The sequence below is a fragment of the Solea solea genome, chromosome 4 (genome assembly GCF_958295425.1).
Source record: "Solea solea chromosome 4, fSolSol10.1, whole genome shotgun sequence".
Classification (NCBI taxonomy): domain Eukaryota; kingdom Metazoa; phylum Chordata; class Actinopteri; order Pleuronectiformes; family Soleidae; genus Solea; species Solea solea.
In genome coordinates, this window is record NC_081137.1 from 10392602 (window position 1) to 10405413 (window position 12812).

The window sequence follows — 12812 nt, forward strand, 5'->3', positions numbered from 1 at the left end:
TTAGGGCCCCAATAAAATATTGGGATGAGTAACATATTAGCAAAAATATAAGGATAGTAGGACAGAGGCTTGGGCTTCAGGGGCCCCAAGCCCTTGGTTCAGTAACCGATCCTTGACTATTACCTGTCTGTTTTAGTCAATCCATTTCCCACAGCACTTGAAGGCACCATTGTTTTCATAATTCTGGCTGCGGCCCCTTTAAGAACCTCCTGGGTGCGGAGCGGGGAATTTTTTTTTTTTTTGAGTCCGTGTCCAGCTGGCAACGTTCAGTTTAGCTTTTTGCTAAGCTCTTTGCTAACATGCACAGCTTGTGAGTGTGCACGCAGCGTCTGTTACCACATAAATATACACTCATATACGTGTTAAGTTGTTTAGTTATTCGGTATCAACTTAAAAAATAACGACTGACTTCAGAATGAGGTAAAGGGCAGAATGAGGTTTCGTGGAAGTGTCAAGCATTTTCGGTAGGGCACGCGTCCAAGGGGATGCTAGCCGCTCTTCGACGCTGCAACAAGGAAAAGTGGAAAAGAGAAACAGGCTGCGGAGTTTAAACAGCAAAGGAAAGAGGGAAGTGAATCTAAACCGTGTTCACCCCACTCCACAGTGGAGCAGCAGCTGCCGCAGGCTCCCACGGACACCATGGTTTAACTCTTCTGAACAGCACAGTGTGCTAGTGTTAGAGTGTGTTTGTGTGTGTGTGAGAGAGAGAGAGAGAGAGTGTGTAGGCTGCGTGGCTCACTATATCAACCTCGGTGACTCTATTGTGTGAAAAGGCCAGTGGTCCAGAAGATGGGTCATCCTCCTCTGGAGTTCAGTGACTGCTATCTGGACAGTCCGGACTTCAGAGAGACTCTCAAATGCCATGAATTAGAGCTGGACAGAACCAGCAAGTTCCTCAAAGAGGTGATCAAAGATGGCAACAGTGTCATCACCGCAATCAGGGGTGAGTATGTCTACTTTTTAACTGTCTTTCCCATGTATAAGTGTTTGCTTTACACCTTGATAGCGCGTCTAACGAATGACAGGGGCGTTTGGAGATACTTTTGGACCAATGGGCAAAATGAGCCTGCGGGCCATCATGATCATGGTCTGTCAACTGGTGAATGTTCTATAGCACGTTCTTGTGATAACACCACTCAAAGTGCTTTACACAACAGTTTTGAGATTCAATCTCTTTTACACGGTGCATCTACATGTAGCATCACACATCTGTCATATCATATGTCAGATACCATACATGGTTAATTGTCTGTATTTATTTATTAGTATGTGCATGTGTATATATATATATATACATATATATGTATGTATGTATGAATGTATGTATATATATATATATGTCTATATATATATATATATATGTGTATGTATGTATATATGTACATGTATGTATACACACACGCTATAGCTAGTCTTGATAACGACTCGAGCTGTTTTGCTATTCACCCATTCGCTCACACATTCATACAGCCTGTCTATGTGCAGCACATTTTTCTTTCACACATCTTTCAGTACCCATTCCCATGCTGCGGGCACAGCTGTCATGAGCAATGTTGGGGTTAAGTGTTGTGCCCAAAGACACATTGCCATGTAGACTAGCTTTTTAACTTTTTAGACTAGCTTTTAACATTTCATACAAGACAGTACAACTCAAAGTACTTCACAAGTTTTAAATATTGTCAAGGAAAACAACCCAGCATCACAACAGTAGTGAGGAAGTGAATGAGGCAAAAGAAGAAGTAAGGAAGTGAGGAAGTGATTAATGTTTTTTTTTCTCAGGGAGCTGCTGCAGCAACACTAATTTAGTCAGTGGACTGACTGCATGTGCAGTGATGAAATTTAAAAGGTTTCTTGAATGCATCTCAAACCACACAGCTCAACACACTGTGAACCTTGCAGATGTAATGAAATTTACCAGGTTCATTAAATGCACTTAATTAGCTGCTCCTCTTAGCTCAACATTGTGAAGGAAACAGCTTTTTGAGAGAGATGACAGTTACCTGCATTCACTTTCTGATTAGTTCTTGTTGGCCACAACTCCAACATCAGCTGCAAATGAAAAAGTTGCCAACATTTACTTTCAGTTTCAGTTTCACTCTGTTGGGCAAAAATCCTTTCTCTGACTTAGTAGTGATTTCTGAAACTAAGCAACCAGAGGTGGCACACACTAGTCTACATGCTGAGGTTTTCTTGGGCAAGACACTTAACCCCACGTTGCTCCTGATGGCTGTGCCAGCAACATGTGAATGGATATGAAAGATGAGTGATAGAAAATGCACAGCAACTAGATGCACTGTATGAAAGTGTGAGTGAATGGGTGAATTACAAAACTGTTGAGTAATGCAGCGTTGAGTGGTCATCAAGACTAGAAAAGCACTATATAAATACAGACCATTTACACTTGCCCACTATACCTTGTTAACGTGGATGCAGATACAGAGCTGAAATGCTTGTCTGGGTGCAGATGTTTTTTTACATTTTTATTTATTTAGTTATTTTAATCCAAAAATTCTTTTAAAGATACAAATGTAAATGTATGGATGTAGCTTTTGTCAGGTTCACTTGCCCTATTGCTTGCCCTAATGGTGGTGGTGGTGGGGTGTGTGGGGTTGAGGGGGGGGTGGGGGGGTCAACATCAGTGGGCTCTTTGTGAGGCTCTACCAACTGTGAGTGGGTGGGAGAGGCACATTCAGGGATGTGAGTGATACAGCTCCCTTGGGATAAGACCAAACAGCCTGATTTGAAAGTCTGTGGCTGTAATACAGATGTTCAGGATGATCAAACGCCTCAACAGCTGCTTCCTGTATGGTGTATTTATTCCATACATTGTTTTTCCACCTTTTTCTCTGTGAGATGTTGTAGTGTAGTGGGACCAGCCCAACTCATTATGGCATACTGAAGTAGACACTGGCACTGGTGTAGGATTTAATAACCAAAAAAACCCCACACACACTGTAGATGTGTGTATTTGGGTCAGCGTGACACCCATGAGAAGGAACACTGTGTTGTTTGACTGGCTAAGATAGTATCCATTCTGCTGTCCTCCTCACCAATGACAGAAACAGAAACTGTCATTGTAGGTACTGTGGTGCTGCTGCAGAGTGGTGAGTGGTTCTATATTCAGAGCAGATAATAGCCACAGCTCGTGAGGACTTATTGTCAGCATAAACTGCTCTTGGAGATATTCATGAAAGTCTCATTTGTATCTTTCACATGTTTTTTTTTAGTAATTTATAGTTCAGCATCCAATCCTTAACTGGCTATATCCCAGTTTTCACATTCAAAACTGAATAACACAGAATCTGCCATGGGTTCAAAGTTCGAGTCTGAATCTCAGTATAAATTTGCAGGTTTCTTGATTGATGAGTCTCCTCCCACACCTCACATATAGTACAGCTGATGGTGAAAAGGCTGAAACTGAAAAAGCATTTTTATTTTAGAATTCAGTCTTATCTGTCCGTTGAGGCCAAAAACATTTATGTCTGTCCTTGTGTAAGGGTTAGGGTTAGGGGAAAAGCTGTCATTGGGAATTATGATTTAATGTTTCTGTGTTACATGTGGACCCCAGGAAGAGTGACCCTTAATATAAGGGATGACTCAATTTCACTTTTTAGTGTCTGACACATATATCAGTCCAATACACTTTACACCTTTCAAACTATGAAGCTGTTAACATATATGTGCTGATGCATTTATCACCTACAGCCAATTTCAAGCAGTTATAAAGATATGATTCTCTTTTCCCATAAAGAACAAACAGCCCAAAACATGACTCGGCTAAGATGCTGTTGCTTATTCTTATTTCCATTTCTACAGCCTGTGAATAGTGAGTCATGTGATAAGAATGATGTTTGGATTGTAATGAAATGAATTTTTCTCTTCCCGACCTGTATTGGACTAATACTGACACCGACATCAAGTGTCTTATGGGCTCATCTTTAGTTAACATAATTTATTGATTGGAAATTGCATGATTAAAATATCAGGCAAAGCGTTCCATTACTGTGAAGGATAGTTTTTAGTAGGAGAATGGATTTTTCTTAGGCCAAATGGTCTTCAGTATTCATCTGAGAAAGTGTTTTGTTTTCGTAATGGAAACCAGACGGCAGGGATTGTATAGCATGTCAGTGAGACATTAGCTGCTGCTGTGCTGCTAAGTCCTTCCTAAGATGTCGATCAGACATCATAGTTTCCTACTAGAGATAAAAAGAAAAGTCTGCACTTCAGTTCAGGCACAAAGAGTAAATTCGAGTTTGGTTGTGATGAGGCACGACTTCAAACTTGTATTGATTATTAATTGATTACTAAATTAACTACCAACTGTTCAGAAGATCATTGGTTTGAGATTTATGAAAAGTAAATATGAGTTCTCTGGGTTTATATATGTCCTGGTTTTTATGCTCCTGTATAACAAAGAGAACAAAAAAGTGAACATTTTGGTTTGTTGACGAAACAATAGGATACAATAATAGAATACAAAGAAAACAATAGGATACAGTAAGTGGTTAAGTAGGAATAACAATAAACATCATTTTGTGGTATGGGTGACATGTTAACTCGCCCTAGACCACAAAACTTTCTCTGTGGGGACCCACTTTTTAAAGATGGCAATCCATCATGACCCAAATCACTATATAAATCATGACATGAGCAAATTTTTGCCTAATGTAGCGAATAACTTACAGCTGTACCTGTACCCCCCAAAATTTTCCCCCGGACCATCTGTGGGTCTTGACCCAGTCTTTGGGAACCACTGCCGTAGACTAATTTAGTTCTTGTTTTTTTCTTATAGGTTATTCTGTTGCTGTGCAGAAGTTTTCTCAGACTCTCAGTATGTTCCAGTTTGACTTCATTGGTGACTCTCTGACTGATGATGAGATTAATATTGGTAAGTTTAAGCAACATTATCCTTATGCTGTATATACAAACTGAATGAACTGACTTTTGGAGAACAAGCAGAGAATTTCATGTCTTATTCCACAAGGATTCTCTGTTTACTTTGAAAGAAAGTGAAATAGTTCTCTGGGTTCATAGTCAGAAATACTTTGAGTTTGTAATTATGAAGTCAGAAGTGTTTTACTGTCACAAACCACCTTACCCTGCTTGACCTCAGTGGAGAGGGACATCTTTGGCAGCAGAATGGTAATTCCTCACTACTTGAATCTGAGGAACGAGGAAACAAAATCATTTGGAAAAACAGAAACTACTGCCAGAGGAGCTTGATGATGAATGTGTATGAACAGCAGCTGGAACTATAACCATTTTTACCTCACTCAAGTGTATGTTTATTCACCTTTGTCGATGCTTTCTTTATGGCTTTGAAAACGTTTCTGTATTAAGATAAAAATGTGTTAAATCGTCCTTCTCACCGTCTTTGTTGTTTTGACCCCCAGCCGAGTCCTTCCATGAGTTTGCTGGTCTCCTACAGGAAGTGGAGCACGACAGGATGATGCTGGTGGGTTATCAATTTCCTCCATGTTTACTCCACATCCGATTTGAACCCTCATTAGATAAACCAAATCACATTAACATGCCCTACTCTGCACATTAGAACAACTGGAAGGAAATATTTGATGTGATAAACTGACAAACTTAACTGTTTTGTTAAAATGGAAAAGCAACATCTTATTACAGTTGATATTTTAGATGAGGAAACAATAATATGAAAAAAACTAGCGATCCAAGATATTATCGGCACACAGGGATGGGTGATATGTCTTATAAATAATATCTGGTTATTTTTAGTCTATATCCCGACAAACAAGATATATGTGCATATAAAGCTGTACACAGAATTTTCTTTTGAGATGTTTGTGCTTCTCAAAGGAGAATGACATTACACTGTAAATACACTACAAAATAAAAATATCTACTGTTGATCTGTATTACATGATCTTAAAATACACTTATTATTAAAATACACTTATTACCTTTAATTTCAGATAATTATTTCTTTGGCTGTTTAATGTTGAAGGATATTAACGTGTGTTAGAAACAATGACATTATGACTATAAATATGGCCAAATTCTGCTGTATAATTAAGTTAAGTGACTTTTTTTTTTAATATGATTTAGTCAATTCCATGTATTTTTTTAATCAATATATATAATATCTAGTGTAGTTCACAAATATATTCAATATAATAATAATGATGATTATCAACAATGGGGTCAAAATATGTTGTGTGTCCTCAGCAACTTCAAAACCTAGTTGAAATGAAGGCAACATGACAGTGGAAGGTCCTCCTCCTTCTTCTCCCATGATTCCTCGCCTCTATCAATTGAGTTCACATCCCCACATTACATCGGGCCAGAAGTCTGAACCTGAAAGTGAAAAATAGATGTGAAACCAAATAAATCTAATTTGAAACAGGAAACATAAGATTTGAAACTACCCATTTTTTTATATGAATCTGTAAGAAAAAACATTTGCAACTAAAAAAACTCAAATATAATAAATACAAAAATAACATAAAATAATGTATTGATGCCAAATAATTCCATACTTTTTGTGTAAATGTGAATTTGTGAAGAGAGAAATGCTGGTAATTATTATGCTATTAGTGCTGCTGTTTTGTTCCTTTTTGTCAGTGGTTCATTTATGTTCCATGGGATTTCAAGCTGTGTGTGACAAAACAGTAAATAATGCTCAATAATTCATTCATCTAGTGGTATAACCGCAGTTATTTATGTACACTTTTTTTTTTACTTTCCAAATCTTGAGATACAAGCTCATCTCCTGTGTTTCTATCCTCTTATTTTTCAGGGTTTTTGAATTGCAGTTGTAGTCAATGCTGAATATGTGTCTCAGTAGCTTATACAACTGTGGTTCAGAAAACCTGAACCACGTTGAGCAGCTGTAACATGACATTGAAAGTGGCACTTCCAATTCGACTGGTTTTTCTGGATGTTGATGATCTAAACTGCCGGCCATCTGGTAAATGGTGTGTTTGTGGGAGTGGTTATGAACAGGAGTTTCCCTGTTCAAATTTAATTGAGAGAGTTTTCAAAGTGCTTGTGTCTAACATGCAGTGCATCTCATCTAAAAATGCATGTTTTACACATGACAATGAGACAACGAGTTTATGTGTTTGTGTGTACTTACACAGGTTGTATAGATGAGCTTGAGTGGTCATCAAGACTAGAAAAGCGCAATATAAATACGAACCATTTACAACACTGACCTTGTCAGGACCAGTAGTTCTGGTCCTAATGAAGCAGAACCTTATTTCTGTGGAACTGGTTTAGTTCAGGGCTAAGATTTGGGTTAATGTTAAGGTTAGGGTTAGTCATTAGCTGGTTATGGTCCTATAAGTGTTATAACAAAGTGTATCCTTACGGATCACACTTTGTTTAGGCTGTCCAAATGAATGGAATGAATTGTTCATTCCAAGTATTACTCATGTTGTGGGGACCAAAATCTGTTTACACAATCACATTATGGGGACTTGTCTTCCTTATGGGGACAAAAGCAGTTTCCAACAAGGTTAATTATTACAGGTGAAGACATGTTATATTATTAGGATGAGGGGTCGAAAGTCAGAACTGGTAGTGATGTCACCCCCAAGTTCACCGCATTCCAGTTGAGAAGTTGGAAAATGCAAGCATATCTCAGGGTAGCCAGTGTTAGCCAATAATACGACATGTCCATGGTTAAAAATTAAACAGTACTATGTGTACGACTGATTTGCTGTCAAATATGTGAAGTTTCAGTTGCATCACAGTAACAGCTGATCCATGTTTACATGTCTAGGTTCAAAATGCCTCAGATCTTCTCATCAAGCCTTTGGAGAAGTTCAGAAAAGAGCAAATCGGAGTAATGAAGGTGAGCGTTTTACTGATCCCACTGCTTCTCAAGTAACCTGTGCTCCATTCATGTGCATAGTTAACTTTTGGGTCAGCATCAGAACTCCTGTTCTGCTCCATTGGGTTGCTGAGAACCCTCTTGAGACATGTGCTGTGTTTCCATCATCTGGTACAGTACCATACCGTACTGTTTGGAATGGTAAAACAGGTCAGGCTTGTGTTGAGCAGTACGGAACGACATTTTTCTGTCGCCCAGTCAGCTGGCTGTCGTGGTGAAGCAGGTCTAGTTCCACCCTGACCTTACTGTACTGTTTTACCCTGGAACCCCAAGGGAAGTGTGTCAAAAAATGTAATCGTTGGGGCTTGTTATGTGAAAACATTGCTGCCATTGCGGACGCAAGGAAAACATTTAGTCACTCACTTAACCAAATAATATACAACAAAATCTACACCTGCTTAAGTGTATGATATATCTTAAGGAAGTGTTTGCCATTTTAACTCTTAGCCTTTTCTGAGTGGAAATCTAAGTTTTGTCACTTTAAAAACCACTCACTCACCTGTGATAATTGTTGATTTTCTCTCTGTGGTTTGGTGCTTTAAAGCCCATAGAGAAAATCATTGATTTCACATCACCTCACACAGGTGATGCTGATCCCCTGCTGCCTCCATCAGTAAGTTCAAATGTGTTAATTTGTGACTTCATTGTTTGAAATCCTTTATTCAGAATAAAATCAGTGACACAAACCTGCCAAAGGAGGCAGCAGTAGACCAGCAGCTCCTGTGTCGGTTCAGTGTCACTGTGAGGTATAAATGAGACAGAGAGAGCTGTCTAACGGCAAGATAAAATGGCAAACTTACTTTTAAAGATATTGTACGCTTAAGTTTTTGTTAAGTGGCAGCTATGTTTTTAATGCAAGCCTCTGTCTTAATGGTTTTTAGCTCCAGGAGAAACAATCTTGAATATGTCAGTATTTCAAACCTACACACACAAAACAAACACTGAACAGTGGCTTGCACAAACTGAACAGGATGTTACACACAACTTCCTCAAATCATATGTGTGAAACTGTCCACCTGCTCAAGAACAGTAATATACCAATGTTGTCTTCTTCTTTGACAGAACGTGCTGGGTATGAAGTCCAGTCAGTTTATATTTTGCATTGAAAGTAACCAAGAAACTGTTTGATGTTACTTTGTTTATTCACCATTACATGTTTGTGTTATTCTCACATATAATACTTGTGTTTATATGTTTTTCTTTTCTTTTTTTAATCCACAAGCTGAACCAACATTTCCATAAATCAGTCAAGGACCAAGGTGTTCATGACAATGATTTCATATCTTTTAAAATTGATTTTGCTGTAATACAAAACATGTTATTTAGAAGAACTACTTTTAGTTCTAGGATGTATAAGTAAGAAAACATGAGCTAGCTTAGTAACAAGTGGTTATTCAGTATTTTGGCTAATTTAATATAAAAATACTGATTGAAGTTTTTTATTTAATACAAAATAAATGTCTTTGATTGTCACCATTTAAAAACCTAATTTTCCTCTCAACTGAAAGATGATTGCATTTGTAAGATCATGCCAAATCTTAAAAAAGCGTCTGATAGTCCACAGTTTTAATTTTATGTTTTTCAGCCTACTATGATGAAAAAAATGTTGTTTTAACCTCATGCCTATCTTCTCCATCCTCCCAATTAACACATATGTCCTGCAGGAGAAGAAAAAGAAGTTTGAGAAAGAGAGTGAAAAATATTACTCCCAGTTAGACAAACACCTAAATCTCTCTGCCAAGAAAAAAGAGAGTCAGCTTCAAGAGGTACAGCCACATGCACTTTTTTTCTTTTCATCAGTCATGAAGTGAACATAAAGAGCTGAAAGCCACAGTTTGACATTTCCCTTTGTTTCACTGCAGGCTGATGATCTGTTAGACAAAGAGCGGGTGAACTTCTGCGAGTCCTCAGTGGAATACGTTTACCAGATCCATCAGGTGCAGGACAAGAAGAAATTTGACATAGTGGAGCCTGTGAGTGAAGCATGTAGTCACACACCCTCCTCCTTTTTCATCCCACACACGTAAAGAGAGATGAAGGAAATTTGGCCAGTATCCAATATTTGACACTGAAATCACCCAAAATAAAGGCAAAGAAGTAACATTTAATAAGAAATACTTAAAAGGTACTAATTGTTGGTTTATTTTACTATTGAAAATACACTGCATAATTACCCCGTCTTGTCTTGTCCACCACTGACCTTTTTTTGCTGCTGTGACGAGTACATTTCCCCAGTGCAGGATCAATAATATCTAATCTAATTTAATCAAATCAAATCAAATCAAAACAAATCAGATAATGTTTATTTTAATGTTTTTACAGAGGGCAAGACATCTTTTGTTATACAGCACCATTCATACATAAGACAATTCAAAATGCTTTACAGAGGCATAAGATACATTACAGAGCCATTTGGAAGTTAACATGGAATTAAAAAAAAGTGTGATTTAAAAACATTAACAAAAATAAAGACAATGAAAAATAAAATAAAAAAATAAAAAATAAGAAATAAAATATCATGGGATTCAAAAAAATGTAATGAATATAGAATAAAAATTAAAAGTAGGATTTAAAAACAATATAACCAGGTGTATATACTGTAGCTGAAGAATTAATGGGAAAACTGTATTAATCCCCGAAGGGCAGTTAAGCTTCTACAGTCCACTAACCTCATATACACAATCAGACAAGATCATTTTAGAATGTCGAAAGAAGCAAATCCATCTCTATGTCTTGCCATAATAAACCCACTGACTTCTTACAGAGGCAGGGCCGATGTTGTGCACATGAAACCATTTTCACAAAATAAGTCTCCTGTTGTTTTCCTGAGCACAAACTCCTGAGTACACAGACTCTGCAGATCTCTCCAGGATCGATCGTTTTCTATTACTATAGTACCTCCTCAATGTGGGCGGAGTCATTATGGCATGCTGCATTAAACTGCTGTGACGTTTAATACGCGAAACACTTGTGAAGCAGTTCTTTTCGGTGTAACCTACTGAATAAATAGATTGGTTAATTAAAAAGATTAATGAAATAATCTCACACTCACGATTGCTGCTTTTGGCAGTGCGCCCGCTAAATAGATGTAGAGATTAGATAGACATTTCCTTGCTAAATGTTGAAGATTGACGCATGTATTCAGGATTTCTCACTCACTTGGAACCTCGCCATAGCAGATAACAAAAAAGTACCAGGTACTATCACTAATGGAAAAGCAAAAAAAAATAACGTGCTGGAACTGTGTAGTGCAAAAGCGCCATTTGTCACCTGTGTTTTACATATCGGCACATGTTGGAACTTTTCTTAACTTACCTTTACCATCTTACATAAACATGACAAAAAGTGAGATATATCCAGACTTGTTAAATGCGACTAAAAGATGTTGAATTAATTTAAACTGAATCCGAAATCTGGATCAGATCCAGATAAAAGTTCTAAATCTGACAAGTTTTGACAGAGATATGATTTTTTAAGTTTTTCCCATTATAAGAGATTTATTGAAAATTGGATACTTTTTCTTTAGCCACATTGAAAAGGGGCATACTTAATGGATCAACTACCCATCACAAAAAAATGATAAAAACATAATCTCATTGGCTGAGGTAAATAAAGAAAAGTAAGTAGTAAGTATCCAGTCTTCTTGGGAGGAGATGGGTAATACAAACTCACCAGATGGGATGTGATTATGATAAATGATAATGCATTTTACAACCTACTTCCTCAAAACACAAGATAAGCACTTTCTCTTGTGTCTTTCTTCTTTCTGCACAGCTTGTCATCTTTTTTTTGTCTGTTATAAGCTGAAGTGTTCATATGACATCATGGCTGTAAACTTGATGAAATATCATTATCTGAATTAACAGTGAAGAAAAAGTATACTATAGATTATACTTAACTAAAAACACTCAACCACACTGACACATGTCTGATATACGAGATAATGGGATGAAAAATTGAAAAGTTTTCTTTTGAGATGTTTGGAAAGTGACAATACACTATAAATACATTCTATGATCTATGATGATCCGTATTACCTTAATGTGTTAATAAGTGTATTTTAATATCTTAAAATATACTTATTACCTTTCATAATAAAGGAAGATTTTTTTGGGTCCCCAAACAAATTTGTTGAATTCTTCTGACCTTTTTAGTTGAGATTTATGTGTATATGAAGTTATAATTAATTTACTAAACATCTCTTGGGACACAATTTGTTTCCAGATTCAAATTGATATTAGTTGTTACACACATGCCTGTGTTAGAAAAAATGAAATTACCTATAAATATGGTCCAAAAGTGAAAGAAGTGTTATTAAGTGACTTTATTTTTAATAGAAATTTGTCGATGTCATGTATTTTTTATGTATCAATATATGCAATATTTGATTTATAATATTTGGCGTATTTTACAAATGTATTAAAGATAATAAACATGATGATACCTTATCACGATATGACAATATCTAAAATCGAGAGACAATATCTTGTGCCACAATATAGATAAAATAACGATATATTTCCCAGCCCTAATAAGGTGTAAGGCCCCTAATATACAGTATGTCTATTGCGCAGCAGTTGTTTTTTTTAATTTATTTTTAGATTCCAGTGGACTATTATCTGTCTCATAATTTCCCAACCCATAACACACTGTTTACTCATCTAGTTAAACTTGAATCCTCGTCATCTTTTATTAATTCTTTACCAAATTAATCATTATCTCTGACTGCTCTTGGCAGTGATCCCTAAGTAATGTAATTCATGTGTTGGCTGGTCAGGTGCTGGCGTTTCTTCACAGCATTTTAACACTCAACAACCTGACGGTGGAGATGACACAGGACTTCATGCCTTATAAGCAGGAGCTGCAGCTCAGCTTGCAGAATGTAAGTAACTGGCAACTAGTGATGCTTATCCTTTTATTTCAATGACTGTAAGTTTATGAAGTGCTG

The 12812-nt window shown here is 37.0% G+C and overlaps 1 protein-coding gene across 1 annotated transcript in view; it reads left to right on the forward strand.

Annotated features, from left to right (window-relative positions):
• Positions 1-245: 245 nt before the first annotated feature.
• LOC131458056 (oligophrenin-1-like) overlaps positions 246-12812 on the forward strand; it is a 32430-nt gene continuing 19863 nt past the window's right edge. Inside the window, exons 1-7 of the mRNA XM_058626736.1 lie at positions 246-943; positions 4793-4888; positions 5394-5455; positions 7754-7825; positions 9529-9630; positions 9727-9837; positions 12642-12746. Of these exons, the coding sequence (XP_058482719.1) occupies positions 790-943; positions 4793-4888; positions 5394-5455; positions 7754-7825; positions 9529-9630; positions 9727-9837; positions 12642-12746 (702 nt within the window). The 5' untranslated portion in view covers positions 246-789. The remainder of the gene's footprint in view (positions 944-4792; positions 4889-5393; positions 5456-7753; positions 7826-9528; positions 9631-9726; positions 9838-12641; positions 12747-12812) is intronic.